Source organism: Oxyura jamaicensis, chromosome 17 (assembly GCF_011077185.1).
Source record: "Oxyura jamaicensis isolate SHBP4307 breed ruddy duck chromosome 17, BPBGC_Ojam_1.0, whole genome shotgun sequence".
Taxonomy (NCBI): domain Eukaryota; kingdom Metazoa; phylum Chordata; class Aves; order Anseriformes; family Anatidae; genus Oxyura; species Oxyura jamaicensis.
The window spans coordinates 4,375,053-4,397,968 of NC_048909.1; the positions used below are offsets into that span (position 1 = coordinate 4,375,053).

General features: G+C 44.1%; 1 protein-coding gene across 1 annotated transcript in view; it reads right to left on the minus strand.

Annotated features, from left to right (window-relative positions):
• Window positions 1-10,748: 10,748 nt before the first annotated feature.
• BRINP1 (BMP/retinoic acid inducible neural specific 1) overlaps window positions 10,749-22,916 on the minus strand; it is an 86,533-nt gene continuing 74,365 nt past the window's right edge. The window contains exons 7-8 of the mRNA XM_035341936.1: window positions 18,478-18,700; window positions 10,749-12,427 (exon numbers count right to left, since the gene is read on the minus strand). Coding sequence (XP_035197827.1) covers window positions 11,287-12,427; window positions 18,478-18,700 — 1,364 coding nt within the window. The 3' untranslated portion in view covers window positions 10,749-11,286. The remainder of the gene's footprint in view (window positions 12,428-18,477; window positions 18,701-22,916) is intronic.

A 22,916-nucleotide genomic window follows, 5' to 3' on the forward strand; every position in this document is an offset into this window, starting at 1 on the left:
TTGTTCCCTGCAAGTTGAATATGAGGAGTTTACAGACTGTTCTGCTCATGAGTCTATACTAGATGTCCACACATGTATCAGCCTCGGTTCTCTCTGCCCAGGACAGCTCTTCACCTCCATCAGACCAGGCTTTGCTTCCTTGCATCAGCAGCATGCACCCCCCCTACACGTCCCCTGTGGAGAGCATCACTCCTGCAGGCTGTAGCACAGCTCCCTGCCACCTCCGGCACTTTTTGCTGAAAATATATCCACGAAAAAGAATTTCCTGGGGCAGTGGAAAGCCACGCAAGGGCAAGAGCCAAGCTGGGTGCTGTGTGATGCCTTGCAAGCTCAGCCACGGGAGGTGTGAGGGACACCAGTGTTTGCAGAGGGGGCTGAAGGCCAGGGTGTGGGTTGCAAGCACATGGAGCAAACCCCGAGCTTCACACCACCCGGCCCTCTCTGGATCAGCACATTATAGCTGTGCAGACAGGAGACAGAGCAATCAGGGATCGCTGCTTCCTCCTGGCAGCTCCTCAGGCCTCTCAGGAGCAGTAATAGAGGCCTACGTGCGTTCAGTAAGGCCAACTTTTCACACCCCATTAGCCCAGATGTGATGAACCTCGCTTCCCACAGCCAGCTCTGCTGATAGAGCTGACCATTTTTTTTTCCCCAGCTGAACAGTTTTCGCTTAAAGAAATGCAAATTCAGCAAAACATATTTTTTTGTTGACATTTTTTTATGGGAAATTATTGAAACACTTCACTTCCATTCTAGCATTTGGCCAGTTCTGTCTCATCCGGCATGAAGTAATCAAGATCCAGCAGAGAAGCCCTCTCTGGAATAGCCTCTTTCAATCATTTACCACAGTTTCCCATCAAGAAGGCTGTCCTGAGATTCCTGGGCTGAAATATGATGGGATGTTGCCTTTCACCCTAAACTCTGAGAACAACGCTTTTCATTTAGCTTTCGAACTTTCCCCCAGAAAATGAAAACATTGCTCTAGACAGCTGCATTCCTAGCGAGGAAAAGTGCCTTGTTCCAGCTGAATCATAGGAAGGAGGGTTGGACTTGAGGCTTTTAAAAAATTAACAGTTGCCACAGAAGGGCTCCCTCTTATGCAGCCAAGGCAGTGAGAGGAGCCGGCACAGGGAGCCCCGTCTGATTTTTATAGTGACAGATTTCTTTGCATAATGCATTTTGGGTGAAGTTTCAGGTTTATTCTGTACTTATCTGATGTCAGAAAATAACATAATAAGTCTTCAAAAAAAAGGAAGGTTTTTTAATCAGCTTATTGCAGCCTTCCATGTATAATAAAGCAGTTATATGGCAGTAAACCTGGAATCCTACAGGAGTTTGTTGTAAAGTGACAGATTCAGGCCAAAGCTGTTAATGAGCAGCCAGATTGATGTGTGATGCATAATGATGGGGGAAATGGCATTCCTGTTTTACAGGAGAGCGCACAAAGGTAGGATATGCCAGGTCCATCAGAACAACTGGTTGCCCTGGAGTTTAATACTTTGCCTCTGGCCAGTACCTGGTATTTCAGAGCAATCTGAGCTATTTTACAGCTGGTGACTGAAGTAACCACACGGTAGACACATGATTTTGGCTCCTTAGCTCCCTTCACCCTGGCAACAAACCCTGAACATCCCAGCTGAGTCTTCTGTAGGTAAGACTTTGAAGAGGGCTTACATGGGGTGGTGGATATGAGCAAAGCAGTGCCACAGGAGACCAGTTCTTTTCTTCTTTGCCTCTGCCACTGACTGTGACCACAGCCAACTCTTTCAATGTCTTCTTCTGCCTTCCTTCTTGTCTGAAATGAGCACTTTTTGGAGCATGAGTATGTCATGCCCATGTCATCCAGTTGGCTTTTTTTTATTGATTTTTTTTCTAAATTCTCTTGTCTTTATTTTCATTAACTGGAGCCTATAATAAACGTATAAGTTATACTGGCCTGAAAGAAACACTGCTCACCCCATTAGGAGTATCAGAGAAGTAAAAAGGCAAATGGGAAGAATGCAGAAGCAATCACTTCTGTTTGACATTTCCAGGGAAGAGAGGGCAGCAAACAGATACCCTTAAAAACCAATGACGGACTGGTCCGCCTTTGTGGGACTGACCCTTGAAGGATGGTTGGGAACTTCAGATGGTGTCACATGCATTTGCTTCTTAATTAGTGGCCCTCCTGAGAAGTTTCTCGAAACCAGGTCTCCTCTTTGTTATGTCTCAGTAAAATGCCAGCCACTCTGGTGTCTTGGTACACGACTGAGGTCCCCCAGTGCCACATCAGAGATATTAATTCTCATTAAGCAGTGATGCAATTTGTGTTCATTTGGACACACGCTGTGCACTTCACTGGCTGCTCCAGGGTGCAATGTAAGTGTTCATCTCAGTCTAAAAGGCACTGTGCATGCTCCATGACTGCTGTCTAGGCTCACTGAACCCAACCCAAGCACTGAAATTAAAGAAGTAATTCAGGCTAGCAGCTTGCTTTTTGATCTCATAGCTCCTGGGCCTTTACATCCATGAGATCTGGGATTCCCCCAGAGCTCAGCACATTCTACCAGTTATTGAGAGCTCTGAATTTGAGCCAGAAAAATATATGATCATGATCTTAACCCATATGGTTTTGAACAATCCCTTTGACTTTCATGCATTTGCCAACACACATGCACGCAGTATTGCAATCCACAGTGCTCAGCACCTTGCAGGACTGAGCCCCTCACTAATCCTTCTAAGCCCAAGTCTATTGACTTGCAAAGCAAACCACGAGGGTTTCTTATCTGCATTTTCTGAGCAAGCTGCTTGCTTAGGCTGAGCCTTTTGCATTAGTCTTCACCAGAGTTGAACATGATTAGATTTTTATATCAGGAGAGACTGAAAGCATGGAGATAGTTCCCGAGTATCCAGGAGTTAGTCAGGAGTGAACTCCCTTAATTGAGTAGCATATGAAAGCACAGAACGTCAGAATTAGTGCCTAATTCCAGCCCAGCCTAATTCCAACCCAGGTTTTGCTTTCTCATCCTGGAATGAATCTTCACAGAACCCTGAGTCTAAGTGTCTTAGGGAAGTTTAAAAAACATATCTCAGTAGTTAGATGCATGACATTTGTATAACATAATCCTGTCATCACACTGTAGAACAAGATTCAGGCCTAAATTACACCACAACCCAACTCAGAGAGAGATGCAGCATGCTGTCGAGAAGCTGCCCAGAAAACAGGCTGAAAGAAGGATGATTTCACCTCTAGAATATTTCTATTATTGGCTTCTCTTTCCACCAAACTCAGGCAAAGGCAATTCTTTCAGGCCTGACCTGAGCATTTGGGATGTCACAAGACTGAAACAAGATCTGCATCATGGTAGTACATCACCGTGCATCTTTCTCAAGGTCACTGGCAATGCATGTGAGAGTGGGACACTCAGACACCAGAACTGTCAGGAAAAATAAACACATACCTGGAATAACAGCTCCTACCCTGTTGTCTCTCCTCCTGCTGATACAGTGGTCAAGCTTATGACTGAGACTGCAGACAGACACAGGTCCCAGTTCCGTACAGATTTTACAATAGCAGGTCAGCAGTCTCTGTCTGTCTCGGGCTTCCCTTTCACACCTATAAAATAGGGGTAGCCCTAGGCTGGTCATTTCTATATAGATCACAGTCTAGTGCTGTGTGCATGCCCAGCACCGAACACACTGAGACATGGACTGTAACCAAGACCTCAAGATACGGATTAATTGATAAATTAATGTATAGCTTAATATATATTAACAAGTAACTAAATACATGCATGTATCTAGAAATTATATATGTATGTTGTGTTTCTGTCTTCAAGATATCATAGAAGTCTTCCTCCCTTGAATTGAGCAGCACCAGAATCCAGGGGCTCTTTCCTCTTCTCCTAGCAGCATCTTTGAGAACTCTTGACCTTCGGCTCCAAGTGGCACACCCTGTTGCAAATCTGTGAGCACTTTGCCAAATCCTCACAAATGACCTCCGTTTTCCTGTTCAGGCAAACCTATGTTCTAGACAAGCTGAATGAGAAATGGAGGTATTAAAAAACAGGGGTAGCTCAGATACTTGAAAAGTAGCACGTACCCCACCTGTTTCGATCAGAACATCTTGAATTTAAATTGCTTATTTTTTTTAGACCTCCTTTAAAATTCCAGTTAAAGTAACTCAGTTGGCCATTGTCAAGTGGATGTTGTGCTCTTAAAGCCCAAAGTACCTCACAGCAATGCATCACGGGCAAAGAAAACCCTAACAGGCAGAACAAGTCTTTGTGATTTTTCCCATTTCATTTTGCTTCTTTGTTTAATTCATTTTTAATTATTTTATTTTTTGTGTGTGTCATTAAAGTATTATTTTAAGCTATACTTACATGATGTATGTTACATATCACAGCTAATGGACTGGTTTTGTTCATTACTGAGCCAAAGCTGATAAGAGGGAAGGGTGAGAGACAGGATGGGTTTGGGGAGTAGAAGGAGTCCTCCCTGAGCAGTGAGGTCAGTAATCCAATTTCTTTTGTGCCTACCTCTATCTCTTCAGGGTCACCTAACCAGATCTTTTTCCTCCGCAGGCTCTACTGCAGTGATTATTTTTTCTAGCAATACCTTTCGTAGTTCTCCTGGGGAGGGACCCATGGCCTGTTTTTTCTAGGTCTCTCCACAAGGTCAAATTTATTTCCCGTCTGCATTCGGAGAAAAGCAAGCACTGGAGGCCAACAGGAACCACCCAGAGATTGCATGGCTCTGCAGCTAAACACGAATAATGAGGGCACAAAACGGTGTGGCTGGGGCCATTCCTGCACAGCAGCTCTTGAGTCTCGGCTCCGCTGCGGTGGTGTCACTAGGACAACCCTCTGCTGCCTGCCTTAGTCACGTTGCACATTCCCAGGCACTTTCTGCTGTACCAATTAAGAGGTGTAAGGAGGAGGCTGTTGAGTACTAGAGTGTCTGAAAATGCTGAAGAAGAGGTAAGAGGCCAGCTGCTTGCCCATTTCCATTTCCCAGATACCACAGGAAGGATTTAGTTGCCTAAAAGAGGGCATCCCATGGTGTGTGAGGTGCCTGAGCCTATCCCAGCTGCTGTGCCAGCAGGGGCTGCATTGTTACAGGGCCAACCTCACCCCTGCCAGCCCCAGGGAGATGTCTTTAATGGCACTAGGCACCACTAGGATGTTCAGCTAGATAGATTCCACCTTGTGTGTCCTGCTAAACTTCATCCAGCCCAGACTGGAAAGATACCCAGATCATGAGACCCTTTCATGCAGTGCCTGGTGTTGTGGCTGTTAGTGCAGCCACAGAAGCATGAGAGGCTGCAGACTGGGCAGACTGGGGAAGACCACTGCTCCCCTCTTTCTGGTGATCTGGATTAATACTGGCAGTCCTGTACGTGAGATTTGTTTTGCATAGACAAGGAGCACAGATTACGCTCAATTTTTTTTCCTTTCTTGTTACAGAAAAATAAAGTAATCTTTGCTTGACCAATGGACTTGTACCAAGCATCTTCCATCAGGAAAAGCCACAAGCTGAAAATTCAAGAAGAGGGGCTCAAATTTCCAGCAAGGTGTTTTGTTTGTTTGTTTGTCTTTAGAGAGCTTATAGTCCTCATTGTTTTTCATATTTATTTAATTTACAGAAGAATAATAATCCTGATGACATTAAGATAAGGCAGTCTTAGACTATGGAAAGAAAGATTTCTCCGGGAGAAGTTGCAGAGAAAATGTGAGGGGCTGTTAGTTGATACATGATTTTGAAAGGGGATCTTGGACAAGGACCGTAATCTGACTGGGTCCAGCAGGTCTCATGTGCCATTGCAAACTCTCCAGGTTAGAAGGAAGGTGGAAATGTCTCCCTCCTGACCTAATAATTCTGTGTCTCATCTGTCTCCCTTGTGCATCTCCCGTAACACTATCCCCACCCTCCTCTGACTCTGCTCTCAGACAAGAAACTGCAACACCTAATCCTTGTGCCATTTGTTTTTTTCCTTTCAGCACATACTGGAGTAGACTGATCAAGCAAAGCACTTTAGCCGGTGACAGGAGCCCACTGTTTGGGTTGCCGCTCAGCACTTCTCCTCCAGCACTGGGAGCTGAGCAGCCAGGCTGGGGATCCTGCTACCCCATGGTGCAGGAGATGCCATCTGCCAAATGTCCCTGAGTGGTGTTTTAGCAAGTGGGCTAAAAAGAACATCCTGTGCACGGTAGCTGAAGTCCATCACAGCTGTCACAGGAACATACGCACGGAGCCTGGGCTGGAGGTGGATGCTGGCTCGGGAGGAAAGCTGGGCAGGTGGCCAACAAACCTCCCTTTCTTGGTGATGCTTCCTTTTGGGGAAAGGAGATCCTGGCTTAGTATGGCCTGAGATGGCCCAGGGGAACAGGACGGCCCCAGGGAGCACCAGCATTGACAGGGGCAGCTCACACAGGCAGACACCAACACCACTGACTGAGTTCCCCAGGGTGTTGTGGCCAGTCTCGACTTCATCAAAGTCATAGGCCTGAGCCCTGTAGGCCCCAAAAGCAGCAGATCTCACATTCTTTTACACAACAGGCTTTGTGCAAAGGGGAAAATTAGAGGGGGAACAACACCCATCCTTTGTTTACTTCCCTTGTGCCCCCTCACCCATTCGTGCCCACCCACCTCTCGCACGAAGTTGCTGCTCCGGGACCTGGCAGTGGCTGGAGCTGCAGAGGGGAGGCCGCGGGGTCACCGGGGCTGCGCCCTTGGCCTCCTCCTCCGAGGGCAAGGCTGCCATGGTCCAGATTCCTCCCGATCATTTCATGTGATAGCTAATTAATGGCCTCCCAGCGTTTCCATGGCGACGCCATGCTGTGCTCTTAGCCCTGATCCAAATGGGCATTCTGCACACTTGTGAAGCTGGAGCATCAGCATATTAATAAGACTTGCTGACGTCCTTTGCTTTCTGCCACATTGGCTGGTAGCTCTAACTAAGTGTAGAAAAGCACATTTCTTAACAAGCTCCTAGCGCATCCTCTCACGTGGCTTGAAGCAACCGATCCCAGAAGTCTTCCGCATTTGGAGGCAGGGAGCAGGGAGTCTGCTCTACCTGCTGGTCTTTGCCTTGCTTACCTGTTGGGACACCTGCATCTGGCTTTTCTCTCTTTCTCTGATTTACTCAGAAGCTTCAGCTTTCATAGAGTCTCCCTAACTTAACTGCAGCAAGGGACGAGCATCTGTCATGACTCAGTAGGACCATCTCCATGTTAGCTGGGCTGGACACTCTTAGAGATCGCTCCCCAACTCCCTCCTGCCCAGGTGAAGGGAGCTGAGGTTCATTCTCGTACAGTCAGACAATGGCTGCTCATACCTCAAAGTCTGAAGATCCCTTTTAACATTGAACTATGTAGCATTACCTACTGATCATGCAACTTAATGATTCTAGTTTTATGTGTGAAGTTGCTCTCTGGGCTCCAGCTAATTCTCCCCTATTAATTACACTCCATTCTTGCATTGTCTTGTAAAACCTTTTTTCTGGCCAAGTAGAGGACTTGGACATAATTCCCTCAGAAACCCATTAACACCACTGCAGCACTGGTGTGGTCTCTCTAGGGTGACCTGAGCTACTTTGTCTTATGAGAGCCAAAAATTGAGGTCTTCTTCTACCTCCAGCAGAACAAATAACCTAAAACAAACCCATGTGACCACGTTCTGGACCTGGCTGTCACTGGTAAGAAACCAGGAGAAGTGATTGTGGGACTGAGCAGAGACCGGGTGCCCTTTTCACATTTCACATGTGAAAGATAGGGCAAGAAAATTTTCTGACTGTGTAATTTTCTCGCAGAGTGATTTTCTCACTCTGTGTCTGGACCCTGACATCTCTTTTCCAGCCTCAAAAGCAGAGTGTTGTGTGGTCCAAGACACAGTTGATTAGGTTGTTTGGTTTTATTTTTCCTTTTTCTCTATGACATAAATTTTGAGCCCCAAAAGCTGTCTAGACTGCCAGATAGCTACACATTTCTCTACCCTGAAGGACAAGAGAATTAATCCATGACATTTTGTCTTCATTCCATCCCCAAAATGTCATTCAGCCACACTGCAACAACATTGCTGCAAGGAAGCAACACATCACTGTTGTGATGCGCCATCGTACCCTAGTGGCATGTCGTGACATCAGGACAATGCATCTCTCACCCCTCTGCTCTCTGCCACTGCTTTGGTCTGGACTGGACAGTGGTGGTTTAATGTTCTGCTGGCTCCCAATGTCTTGTGTAAAGTCCCCTGTGCTGCACTCCTTGCTGAAGCCCAGTATAGCTGCGGGCTGACCATCCCAAGGCATCATTAAGAATACATGAGAGTAATCGTTTTGATCTCTAATAGTCCCACAAACACAGGACAAGATTTAGCTAATGTGTTGTTAGTTACCCACAAGATCTGAGATTTAATGGCAACTTCTCTGGATGCTACTCACTAGAGTTGGATGCTTATCTTGTAGGAAAGTAATTTATCGAATTCATTTCACTTTGTTAGCACATTCACTATTTCCAGCCACGAACAGATCCCGTCATCAAATGCAGACTGCATCTCAGGCTATAGGTTGCTCATAAGCAGTATTCAGTATTTTTAGAGCAATAACTATAGTTCTTTTCAGTGTCAGCTCTTTGGGTCATACATGTAAATTAAACAGTATATTTCTATTCCATTCTTGGATGGATGAAACTGTCAGGAACATTATTTTCACTCATAATTACAAATCTGACATTCATTTCCCATGAATACTCTCAACTATATGCTTAAAACTAGCTTCCATGCATACCATTGCCAGTAAATTTTCTCTTATTGGAAAGCTGACACAGAGATGTCACAACTATAAAGTAACTTGTTTGAATGGTGGGTCTATAAGCACGAACCTCTACTATGCAGACAAAGACCCAATCAAGCAATGACATGAAGAAAAAACAACAAATGAACAAACGAAGAAGTAGGCAACCTTGCAACCTCTTGCAGGGACTGACCAGTAAAGATAGAAAGAGATCTCGGTGTAAGTTAGGGAAAAAGACAAAGTCAAAATTACTACCAACTGAAATGGATGAATATCCCTAGAAATATCTGTTTAATTTACCCAGATCTTCTTCAGACTTGTACAAATCCCCTCCTCTGGGGGGACAGACAAGGACTGATGTGTGCTTTGTGACGAGGACTCCTTTTTGTTTTCTCACTAACTAGGCAGATAGTTTCTCTTATGCTCTCAATTATTAGTTCAGCAGGAGAGTTCAGTGAATGTTTATTTTCCTCAAGCTATCTAACTAATTCTCAGGTTTGATTTGCATCAACCAAAACCTCTCAAATTAAACAAAACCTGAAGCCAGACTTAATTGTCTAAGTCCCTGGAGTCACATGAATAACACCACAATGCGTTTAGCTCTTTCCAGAAGAACTGATGTTATTCTAAGAATCTACAAAGAAGGTCAAAACACATACAAGACTATTTTGAACTTAATTGATCCAACATGTTAAGTCTTGAGCCAGATCTGAATCTTGGGTTTTGGATCAAGACTGTTCCTCCTGCTCAGCCCTGCTTCTCCACAGGACACTCCTCTAGCTCTAGAAGTGGGTAGGATGAGAGACCTGTTGCTCTCTTCTAAAAGGGCAGAACTTCTGGTCTCTCACTGGCAGTTTTCACAAAGAAGTTTCAACTAACAAACAGTGAAATTAAGAGAAACACCCCACTACTCTCCTCCCCCGTGCTTGGGCTTCATCACTAGTTCAGTTTATCTTATATTCATACACTACATCCTGCATTAAACAAAAAATAAAATTCAAACACACAAGCACACACACACACTGTTAAATTTTACCCATCTTTTAGGTATTTCTTTTCTTTCTTTCTTTCTTTCTTTTTCTTTCTTTCTTTCTTTCTTTCTTTCTTTCTTTCTTTCTTTCTTTCTTTCTTTCTTTCTTTCTTTCTTTCTTTCTTTCTTTTTCTTTCTTTCTTTCTTTCTTTCTTTCTTTCTTTTTCTTTTTTGATAACCTTTTTTAATTTGGCTTTGTCCTTGCAAATTCAGAATAAATTTGGTTATTGTGTCCCACCCTCTTTTTGTGAGTTTTGGAGAAATTGAAATAAATTTTTCTCATCTGCTTTCTGTTTGTTTGCTTGGTTTTGTGGATAAATAATCTGTATCGAAACAAGTATATTCTTCATAGCCACAGAAACAAAGGAGAATTAAAAGGATTTTTCTATCCCCAAAGAGCTAAAATAACTGGTGTACTCTTCAGCATCTCCAGGTTTCCTTGGCAATGTGTTTTCTTACATTGTGATTTGGTTTTAGTGGTGATGAAGGTTTCCTGGTGTTAGAAATCCCAGGACATGGGTTAAAAGCCAAACTCAGGTTTGCCTTTAACTCTAGATTTTCTGAAATACAACATAATTTTAACTTTCTCAGTTTGAGGGACTCTGTAGAGACACCATGAAGAGGAACGACTCGGGAAGGTTTACAGGGGATGTGCACTGGCCGGACTGAAGGCAGCAGCAGCCTGGTGCCAGGCGTGGGCTGGAGCCAAAGGCACCGCAGAGCCCTGCCCTGCCCCTCTCTTTGTCAAGAGCTGACACTGCCTCCGGTGAAAAGTCTTCTGAGGTGGAAATGCCAAAGCGAAGACACCTCAGATCTGCATCCACCCTCCACCTCATGCATCTTCTCACCGATGAGGCACTTGTTTTACTCTCAAAGGACTGCCATCACCTTCTGTCCTCCATCAAAGCTCAGCACAGGCTGGGTGAATAACTCAACATAAAGCTGGCATAAATCTCAACAGAAGAAATATCTTTTATCTTTAACCATTTACTCCCACTAGGAATAATGGCAGTTCTTTTACATTTACATATAACTCTTCTTTTGTTTCTTTACTTTGATTTTTTTTTTTGTCTCTTTGTCGTGGCACCTGCATAGCAGAAATCTTTACAGTTCATTACAGAAATTTGCCCCTCTCTCTGCTCCTCCCTTTATTTACTCCGCTGCCTCTGAGGACTAGCAAGCAACACCCCCAAGGTCAAGAGAGAGTAAGGTGTTACCCTTTTATGACGGATTATAGAAATAACAAACATGCCTGACAGTTTTATACAGCTGCTAGAACGGGTTTAGTTTTCAACAAATGAAGAATTTCCTCTTTTTTTCTCTTTTGTATATTAATTACATTTTACAAATTTTGTTCTTCCCCCTTCTTTACTTCCCCCCCGCTTTTCTTTCTTTCTTTTTTACTTTTTTCTCTTTTTTTTTTTTCCTCTTTTATTTTTTTACAGCAAAAGGATCAGTCACCAACATGTCCACTGAAAAGTCCGGGTTAGCAGAGTTTGGCTGTCATCTGGTCCGACTGTTTGAGGATCTCGGTGTTGTACAGGTCTAGAGCGTGGTTCACGCGGATGATCTCGCTGTTGGTGAGCTTCAGGCGGTGCTTGAGCATACAAGAGAACAGATCCAGCTGGGGCTTCCCTGGGGCCACGGGAGGCGCCAGTCTATTGATTCGGTCCCGAATATCCAGCAGCAAGAGCATGACAGAGGAGGACGAGTAGAACTGCCCACCTTGCGTGTACGACTGGTTGACCTGCTGCACAGCACTGCGCAGGAGGTCGGCGTTAAAGCGCAGGCTGTAGCCGTACACCTGCACATCCGAGATCTTGATGTAGAACTGGCGCTTGGTGGGGTCGGAAAGGTCCACGGGCCCTTGGCCAGTCTCGTTACGCAGCAGGGAGGGCAGCCGAGTCCGGCTGCGTAGGTAGATGTGGACGGTCTCGAAAAAGGTTTTCCACCGGTTGCCCAGTAGCAGGGTCCAGTTGTAGCACTGGCTGTTTTGGAGGCGGATTTTCTCCCAGCGTGGGTAGCCGTACTCCCCAAAGGGCATGTTCCAGCCCTCGGAGTGACTCCCGCTGAACGGGTTGACGTAGACAAAGAACATAGGGTCCAGACTGCTGTTGCGCATCTGGCAGATTCGCATGGAGATCCCAATCACCATGTGGATGAAGTCCATCCGGTTCTTGTTGCTCTTCAGGGTGAGGGACATGCGCTTGCGCCACCTGGGGTCAAAGAAGGTGTCCAGGCGGATCTCGTTGCTGATGAAGGTGGTGTGCACGTACAGGCGAGAGTCCATTTTCTGCAGCAGGTACTTCAGCTCCAGGTCCTGGAAGTCCAAGTCCGTCTCAAAGCTGATGAACTGCTCACTCCGCTCCGAGTCTACGTTCTGAGGCTCGCAGCGACCCCGGTAAAGCTTATAGCCCTTGTTGCATGAGCCACACAGAGAGATGTTGGCAAGGCTGCACATGGCACAGCTGTTGTTGCCCCCGATGATGCAGGGGATGGGGCGCTGGCACAGGCTGGTGCCACCGTGACAAACGCAGCTCCGTTGGCTTTCCAGAAAGGTCCCCCAGAACCCATTCTCATTGCAGTACAGGAGGGATTGGACCCGGGTAAGCCATTCCTGTATTGTCCTGCAGGTGGGAAGAAGAAAGGATTAGCACTATAGAGCCTCCCAGAGCCCATGGGGTTGACATCTTTCTAAGTCCACATAAACTTCAGGGATATTTCTGAGGTGGAGCTCCCAGAACACTGATGCCCTGCTGTGGCATTTGGGAGCCATGCCAGGCTCAGTCTTACATCTGCTGCTCACTCCTTCCATGGAGAAGTCCTCTAAGAAATAGCCCTAAATTAGGACTGATCACTCAGCCTCCTGCCAAGGCTCTCATCAGCGAGGTAGTGAGAAAGTTCAGCCGGGGGGCGGGAGCTGATCAAGCTGTGTCAGAGGCTGAGGGGTGTTCAGGTGTTGCAGGTCAGCATACCTCCTAGGCTGGCAGTAGGCAACTACCCCTCTCCATACCCCAGGCAATTTCCCCCACTTCCCAAAACAGACTAATGGGATGAGGCAAAGCCTGTAGTAACCTCTGCTCATGATGCAGAGCCCAAAACCAGCAGCAAAGAGCATGGAAGTCAGGATGCACAGTGACAAAGCTGCTCAAACAGCTTCTCCTTTAAAAAACCTGCTGTTAATTAACCTCCTCTTACAGCCTCTCCCCTTAACAAGCAGCCACACTTGCTCATTCCTAGGCCCCACCACTCCCATAATTGCTCTACCAGCACCCTCACCTCTACGTCCCGTGGCCCTGGAATGGCTCCAAAGGAACGACACCATAACCCACGCTCGCTTTTTGTACAACCGCCTTGCAAGGTTGCCTTGCTGCCCCCTCTCCCACCCCCCCTCCCCGGGGGATCTCAGCACAGCGACTCCTTTCTCCGCAGCCTCCAGCAGAACCCCTCGTTCAACCGCCCGCTCCCTCCCCTCTGCCTCCCCCCCCAGCTAATGAATACTTCATTGTCTCCTCTGGGCAAAAAGTTCTTGGTAGCGCCGCAGTGAGAGGACTGGCTAATGACAAATTAGGATTCAGTCCCTGTCGAACGGGAGGAGTGATTATGGACAGAGGCTCTCAGAGCTGGATTAGTGAAATTCATGGCACCTGCATCGCCTGACCTCCGAATAATCATTAAGCTGTAGGCTGTATCAAAGAAGGCATTAAATGATACAGCAGCAAGGAACAGCAAGATGATTAGGGGGAGGGAGGGAGTGGAGGGATGAAAGTATAAAACAGAGGAAAGCACTGGAAGGAAAAAAAATAATCAAGGAGCAGAAGCAAAAAAAAAGGGTAGGGGAAGAAAGAGGGAAAAATGTGCAGGTAAAAGGAAAAATGAGTGAAAAATGCAGTAGGCAGGAGGCTTAGGAATGAAAAAAGGTGAAAACTGGAACAACAGCAATAAGGGAAAGACAGAAATGGCAAGAAATAAAAAAGCAGAAAGAAAACTGGGAAAAGCATAATAAGAGAAAAAAAAATAAGTGGATTTATCACAAAAACACTGACGTCTTGGGTGTGGGAAGGGGCAATTTTCATGTTCCTCCTGCAGTACAGGGCTGTCAGGGTCACTTTCCTATATGCCACAACTAACAGGAACTCTCCCAGCAGTGGAAAAGAAAAGAGAGGCAGGGGGCTCTGAGCAAGGCACGTCTAGAAGTGTCTGCTGTAGTGGGAGGTGGTGACAGCCCTGCCAGGTCCCCAGCAATGGGCAGGGGATGCTCTTGGCTTCTAGGACAGCTCTGCTTTGAAGGGAGGGGCAGGCGACAGCACGGTGTGACTATAAAATGTGCTGCTGACAGCAACGAGCACTCTCAAAACCATCTCCTGGGGACTGAGTTTGCTTTCTGCTCATAGGTGAATTTTTGGCCACTGTTTCTGCAATAAAAAATATAAAATAAAATATAAGATAAAATAAAAATATCCTATCTAAGCCTTGCAGCTCTTGTTTGGAAAGCCAGCTAACTGTTCTGGGATCTGCACGTCTTGCTAAACTCAAGGCTTTGTTCTCTCTGAGCTCTCTCCTGTGAGCCCACCTTGGTTCGCCTGTGCACATGAAAGCTTCTCTCTTTGCTTCTAACCACTAATCTACGCACGAAACTGAGGGATGATGTGCAAGTGGAGGATGAACTAAAACCAAAGCAGGTCCCCAGTGTATGCATGCTAGCTGCCTGGGCTTTCTGTGGTGGTGGGAACTGCTGAAGGCAAGCACAAGGTCCCTGCCTCTTCCCATGGTTGGGCTTGGTGACAAACTGAACACATCGCAATTCCAGCTCTGTGCAAGTGAATGCAACTCTCCTGATTTCCGTACACCACTGCTCATGCTTACGATTCCCAACATATTTCGACAGTGCTACTTTGAAGCTTTCTGGCACAGGTTTTGTATGCTGATAATGCCATTGAGTTCACGGGACAAGGACTGCCAGGCTGTACAGCACGGGACACTATAAAAAATGGAGTAAGATGAGCACATCTTAGTCCAGGTGGTGTGTTCTGTCTCAGGAAAGGAAAGAATCCTTGTCTTATATTAGTTGCTGGTAGAGCAAAACAAGAAAGGATTCTCAGCAGATATCTGGCAATTGAAACTAGTCATTTTTCTGTTCCTTAGATCAACTTAGTGGAGGAAGGATGGAAGAAGATCTGGAGAAGGAAGTGTTTTGTGTGTGTGTGCATGTCTTATCATTCAGCAAAGACACAAGTAGGACAAAAACGAAAAAAAGAACTACCCACCATCTGCTGATGGCAGCAATAAAGGATGTAATTAAATGAAAATGCAGGATCCAGGGCAGAGCTGGGTATTGGCTACAAACATGAAAATGGGAAGTGTGATAGACTAAGAGGAAGAGCAGTATGAATTGCCCTGTTTTATCTTGCAACTGGGACAGGATAAGAATATACGCAGGACCAGTCACAGACCTTTGGCTGACAGGAGGAAACTTCTTAAAACACATGCCCATGGTGGCTCAGGCTCATGTGAATATAACCAAAAGAAGTCAGGGCAGAAGGAAGCTGAAAAGAGCCCGTTTAAAAGCTGAATGCCAGTAGCAGAATAGCCATTGCTCTTTATTTTTATTATTTTCTCTTTCATTAAGGAGTCATTAGTTTCTCTTTCTCCTCCTTAATATCATTGCAAGAGATATTTTGCTTAATGTTTGCTTCCTCTGCTAGTTCAAAGTATAAAGTAATAGAGCATGTGCAATTAAAAAAGGAAAACTATGTCTTTAGAGGTCACCGGTAAGCAATTTCACATTCAACTTTAATATCTGATATTCCTAACTAAAATGAAAAAAAAAAATGATATCCAGGCAGAGCTGTGAGGGAGTGTTATATTGCAATGGTTTCCTGCTGTTACTCACTGGAGTCACTCAATGCTGGGAACTGGGAGCCACATAATCTTGCAGAGCTCTTTCACCGTTTAAAACCTATTTCTTGTGACCCAAAAAAAAAAAAAAAAAAAAAAGTGTTTTGCAGGCCAGTTTGGGCCTTTCTGATCAGAAGTAGAAGTCAGGTTACACAGAAGGTGATGAATAATTTTATTTCTTTCTAACTTGTCATTCTTCAGTATTAATCAGGTCGGACGAGGGAAAGAGGTTGATAGGTGTCTTACGAGACAAAGATGCAGCTTTTCTGTAGAGGGGTCTGAGCTGATTAGAAAACCAAACCAATCAACAAACCAACAAAAAAAAAAAAAGCCAAATGAAACAAACAAAGCAAACAAACAACAAAAACAAACAATCAAAATGCCACTACCACAATAACAATAATAATAATAATAATAAAAGCAAAACCCAACAACAACAAAAAAACACCATCCAGCAGAATAGTTTTCTTTTTCTTTTTTAATTGCAAGAACAAAGGTAGGAATTTAATGGGCTTTCCTTTGCAAACTCACCTTTCCTTTTCCAGCCAGCACTAGCTCCTGTGGAGATACCTTTGGGCTTTTTGTGTGGAGCAGTGCTATTTTCATTCTCAGCAGCTGGGAGATGTATTGTTAACTAATGACAATATGGCTGGAGCCCAGAACATGTATCAGTCCCCCTCCTTTGGGTGCTATTTATATTTTATATCCCGAATTTTAAAATACAACTATAGGTGCTCATTCAACACTGAAGCTTTAACAACTGAGGAGTGGTTTCTTTTTTAAACCAGCAAACTTTCCTGCAAAGAGGTGCTTTTAAGCAAAAGCAGTGCAGAGTAAATACATATATATTTGTATTTCCTTTTTAGCTGTTACAAAAGGTCATGGAAAATCATCCTAATTGCAAAAATCCCTACTCTCTTTTTCTTTTGGAAACACCACCTCTTCCTTTCCCTGAGGGCGATCAACAGCAGCCCTATTTTTTTATATATATATATATATATTTTTTTTTTTTTTTACGGTGCTTTTGAATATATAATGTAGGCTTACTATTATGTGTATTAGAGAGAGAGGCTTGCTCTTAATAGAAGCTTTCCATCCTTTCAAAGCCACTGGCATGCTTGATAAGTGTCTGTCGTTCTGTACGGTAACAATTAGAAAATTAGAGTATTTCCAAGCCCAGTGAAAAGAAGGATGAAATGCATACCTCTTCCACTACCTATCTGTCTGCTGAGCCCCTCCCCTGACTAGCTACAAATGCAAAATGACAAATAAGAAAAGAAATTATACTATGCCTCGTGGTATTGACTTAAACAAATCAAGCACATCAGTCAGTTAAAAACCCAGCTGCCATCATCCATTTTGTCCTCCTTTCTCCAGATTTTATAGTATTAGTTTGGAGGCTCCCTTTCTGCCTGGCTGACTTTTTAAAATAGAAGAGAAATGCTAAAGACACATTTATCCAAATGCTTCACTGGATCTCTGCTTGCTGCTGCTTCACATTGCTGCTGTTGTGGCACAGCTGAAAATAACGCCTGGTTATGCTTGTGATTCCTCCACCCATGTGCTTGTTTGAAGAAACTTCACCAACTGGCAGGAATGGGCCAATTTTAGGAAGTTCTCCAAAGACTTTTTTTCATAATCTCTTAACCTTAATAGATATTTCTCCTTATCCCTAGTAACACCATCGAGCCTTTGTCCAGAGACATGAGAATTCTTGGTAATTAGAGAGACCTTAAGCTTTGGAAGAGTTTCCTGAGCTGCACAGTGGTGAAATGAAGACTCAGCATGCTTAGCAGCCAGTGGGCAGGATGATAATAGGACACAACAATCAGCTAATTTTCTCTTAAGAGTGAACATTTATGTAATAAAGGAGCTAAAAAAGATTTCTTCTAAAATACTAAGCTGGCATGACCTTTTCCAGAGAAGCGCGGAAGAAAAGGCACTTTTTTTTTTTTTTTCCCAAGATTTTAAGTGTTACCTCAATCCAGAAAATGTAGGAAAAAAAAGACAAAGAAAAAGAAAAAAAAAAATAAAAAAAGCAATGTTTATTAAAATCCACAGAGATGCAGGTCTGGAAAAATGTTCGGAAGCAAACATAAACTCAACCATAGTGCAGGGCTGAGAGGAGCCAGCAGGAGGTGACTATTGGATATCAATAGCTGCTGAAGCTGTAATGGAAAATCTGCTCCCTCCATGTGCAATAACATCGCTAGGCTTCTGGTCAATACAGGTTTGCAGGTTCACTCTGCATTTTGTAGAAGCTATGTGATTTGTTCCAAGGGAACCTAAGGTTTCTCCTTCACTCTGGCTATATTCACTGAGGAGCACAACCCAAAAATGAGTTGAAGCATCTTGTGCTCCATATGTCCACTTAAACAACAAATAGAGGCTTAAAATTTGTCTGTGGTATGTGATGCCAGACAGCCTAAAAATGAGATTGGCCTTTTAAAAAAGGTCTGGTTGGCTGTTTGATGTCATTTTATCATAGAATCATAGACTCATATAATCATATTCTAGTAGAACACTACAGAACAAGTGCCTGTCAACTGAGTAGATAAGACCACACAGAAAGGATGTGGATATGCTTAGAGATGTGATAAAGGTTACTTACCCCTCCTGAAATTTCAACCCACTCCCAGAGTTTAGCATTTTCCACCCCTCCACCTTATATCAAATCCCTTATAGCACACCCTGTATCAAATCCCTTCAGCTCTAGGGTTTATGTCCATGCCCAGGCTCAGCCCACCACACCGCACCCATCCCAAAGGAGGAGATTTACCTTTCTCGAGGCAGCTGGTGGTTAGGGTTGTGCCGACACCGGACACTGAGGCCAAAGAGTTTGCGGGCAGTGCGCTGGATCTTCTGGCGCTGGGCTTCCAGGGAGCTCTGCAGCAGCTTGTAGCGGTTCTGCAGGTCCCAGTCGTTCCCCCAGTGCTGGTGGATGCTCCCAATGGTCAGGAAGTGGTTGCTAGGTAGCCTTTTCATGAAGGATTTAAACTCATCTGGAAGACACAAGAGCGTGGAGAACTACAGAGGGATCTGAACCGTGATGAAGTTACAAGGATTTGCATTAGCAGAATGAAGAAGCAGTGGTGAGGTGTGAGGTTTGAGGTGCTCTGCTGGAGGAATCTGATGTCCGTCAGCTCCCTGCTCTGTCGTTCTGCCCCAGGAAGCCCACTGCCTCCATGGCTGTTACTGCAGGGAGATGAAACCCCGGGAGCATCAGGGTGAAACAAAACGGTTAATGTGTACAGGGTGGAGAATAAAAGAGAGCAAGCTCCCTGGAGCATGGGATTATAGTCTAGGGGTTACGAACAAAAAGCAGGGAGCTGTAATCATTGTCAGCTAAAGAGTTCTCATTTAAATTGTTTTTCAGCTGCTTCTAAAATGCCATTTGTTGTTGAAGTCAAATCACTTTGGCTGTGTCATTAATAAAAAAGAGGAGAAGAAAGCTTAAGAAAAACCCCACAGGAAGGGTTTGGATTGTGTGAAAATGTCCCACTTTGTCATTTTTTAAAAAGAGCCTTCTGATTTTTCATTTGAAGTTAAATGAGTTGCTTTATGTAACAATGAAAACAAAATAAAATAGTTTGCGGGGCTAGTCAGAAAAAAAAGTGACAATTTTAGCCAAGGGAAAAAATCTAATGGATCCAAAAAATGTTGTTAAATGTTGTTTTGTGATCACTTTATTTCTGTTTGATTTTGCTTGAACATAATAATAATAACAATAAAGCCTTTATGTAGGGTTTGGGTTTTTCTTCCCATCACAGAACAGAAAATCTGAAACTGTTTCTGTTTATGACCATCCCTTTCTTTCTAACTGAGAAGAATAGTTTGCTTAGGCTCTGATTACTGGGCTGGGACATCCTCATGTAGAACAGACAGATGGTTCCAACTTTCTCAATAGAAACTAACACAATTTTCGATACCAGAAAACTGTGTTTGACACACTGGGACCTTGAGAAACTCGAGGAGTGGGCCAACACAAACCTCATAAAGTGCAATAAAGAAAAGCAGGGAGCTCTGCACCAGGGCAGAACAACCCCACGCAGCAGCACAGGCTTGGAAGCAGCCAGCAGAGCTGGAAGGGCCTCGGGGTTATGGGGGGCACTGTGCTGAAGGTGGGTCAATGCTATGTTCTCCCTGCCAATACAGAAAAATATATCCTAGGCTAAATCCAGATCGAAGGATGTTAATATTCCCTATTTCTTGGCACTATTGAGGCTGCACCTGCATTTCTCTGCCTAGCTTTAGGGACACCCAATTAAAGAGGTCTGTTGAGAAACTGGGAAAGGCAGAGCTGAGGGCTACAGAGATGGTCAGGGGTCTGGGGAACAAGTCCCATGAGGTCAGGTGGAGGGATCTGCACTTGTTTAATATGGTGAAGGAGAAGCCAAGGGGCAATCTAATTACAGCCTACAACTGCTCAGAAGGTAGTTACAAATGTGAAAGAGTTTTCTTATTACAGACAGATGATATAACAAGGAATAACAGACATGGGCTGCAGCTTGAGAAGTTCAGGTTATTTGCTGGAAAACTTCTCCACTTGGAGGTAATGCAGCACTGGGACAGGCTGCCCAGAGATGTTGAAGAATCCATCATTTTAGACTGCTAGACAAAACCACAGCTGGCCTGACCTAGTGCTGGTGATGATCCTGCTTCTAGCTGGAAGCTGGACCAGAGCCCCCCCCCCAAACCCACAATGTATTCAAAGAGAAAGGCAGCTTGCTTTTCCTGTAAACTATCAATATTATTTTTCTTCCTTTCCTCATTTAAATTTGTTTTCCCTTCATCTCATTTTCAGAAGAAAATAGAAAAAATAAAAAAGGCAAAAAAGAAAGCTTGAAAAGGCATTCTTCTTCTAAAAAGAAGAAATAATCCATAGAATTATTGGAGGAAATCAAAGCAGATAATTTAGAACCTATCGTACAAACCTCATATACCTGAATTCATATGACTATATATATTTGCATAACAGATTTCTTATTATTCAACGATCTGCAGTTCATGCTTAACTGTTTAACAAAGAATATCTATGCATTAGTTGGTAGGATCATTATATAGATGGTAAATGGATGTTCATATCTTACTCATCACACAGGGAAACTGAGCACCTAATAAAAATAATTATCATCATTGCACTATCAAGATCCACAGGACATCTGCTTGTCTCCTTTCTTCCCCAAAGATAACTGGGAGATGTTTTTTTTTTAATCATCTCAGGTTTTCACTCTATCAGTAATGCTGCTTTCAGTGCCCTTCTCCTCCCCAAAAATGATTCTCTCCTGTGCAGTGGTCCTCTGAAACTATCATCATGTATAATTGCTTCTGTTGACCATGCTGATTACTCCTGGTACCTTTCAGCAGTAAAAGCCTTGCATTTGCTTCCCGCCCCTTATAAATCAATTTCCTCAAAAGCCTGTTTGTGCAAAAGACCAAGCTTTTTTTTCCCTCTGATGATGAATGTGCTACATTTTTCATAGAGACGGGTAAGGGAGAAATTTCAGTGCAGTGTGCACATTTTGATACTGCAGTGCAACGCTGGGGGAAAAACAAATGAGCAAAGAAATCTGGCAAAATAACAGCTGAATGGAGTTGTTTTTAAAGAAGGGAAGGGGGGGGGGGGGGGGGAAAAAAAAAAAAAAAAAAAAAAAAAAAAGGAAAGAAAAGGCTTTCCAAAAAAGTATTTCTTCATATTTTATTTATATTATAACTATCCCTGGAGGCCCTAACCAAGACCGCATTGTGCTAAGCCTTGTACTTTTCTGGGAATAGTTCATTCTTAACCCATAGCATTTCCAATTAACTAATAAGGCCATTTGCATTCGTTGTTATTTTATTTTCTCTGCACAGAAAATGTGGCCGATGGCTAGGACTACGTCTCCCAGAAGGCACCACGGCCCTTCTTTTTGCTGAGTCACTCCAGGCGGTCCCAGGGCAATGACTCATCATCGCAGGTGGTGCGGGGCAGAGGTCCTGCCTCCGGAGAAGAGTGGTGGTATCATGGCAAAACATCTGTTTTGGAGATGGAACTTGCTTTTTTTTCAGTGCTTTTCAGTTAAAAAATGACGTTTTCATCAGACAAAAATAGTACTGCAAATACAAACAAGAAAAAGCCCCAGACAAATGACTTTTAATCAAAAAGCTGTTTAAAAATCCAGAGTCATGGTTCTGATGTAGATTTTTTTTGGCCAGCCATACTAAAATGCCAAGACAGAAAAAGGCGGTGTTACTGTTCTCAATTTATACATGAGCAATGAAGCACAGGGCTGGGAGAAGCTCCAGAGCTGATTTAAAGCAGCATCAGTTCACTGCAGCCTCCTTGACTTTGAAGATGCTATCCCAAATAACGCCAACCCTTTATTGGCCCCTGCAAGATTTTTTCAAATTGACGTAGGAACCCCACACAGATCAGAAACAGAATATAGATCTTTTAGGCTATCAGCCACTTCCTGCACAAATGATATTTGCTTTCAGAGCACTCATGTGCCTTTCATCCCTCTTTACTGGAAAAGCCTTCAGATGTCACTAGAGATTTTTCTTCTGTTGTTCATTATGAAGAAAATCCTCCAGTTATTGGGAAATTTTATTAAAACAAAGAAGAAAAACACTAATACTACAGTCTTTTGTGATAGCAACTTTCATCTCAAAGGATAAGTTTGCACATGATGCAACAAAGTGATGAATGAGATGCAGCAGCTTTAAACATAAAGATAATCACTCCATCTAGCCCTGAAAAGCCTCCAGCCCTGGGTGGAATATGGCCACAGCGCAGCAGAGAAATGCACTGCAATGTGTCACTTCAACACAGCAAATGAAAAACACCCTCTCCTGTTGAAATCTCAAGGCAAGGGGGACCGAATATAATTATCTACCGCGGACTTTGCTTGGATCAAGTGCAACAAGTGCCCAGTGTAACAATAAAACAATCACTGTGGGACCATAATTTTTCTCCCTCCATAGGGCTCTCACCTTCAAAGTGTCTGGGTTACATCCCCTGGAAATGTAAAGGGGTTTGATGAGTGGTGGCCAACATGTGGCTCTTGAGCAGCTTGTGTGAAATTCCCACACCAGAGCCAGCAACAAGTGACCAGTGGCAGAGCCGTGCTGACAGGTGCTGCCGGTAATTCTGGTTTGTGCAGCGCTGCACTAGCAGATGCTCAGTTTCTGGTTTGGCCTGGTGTTCCCACCCTGCCCGTAAATGTATAAAACTTCCCA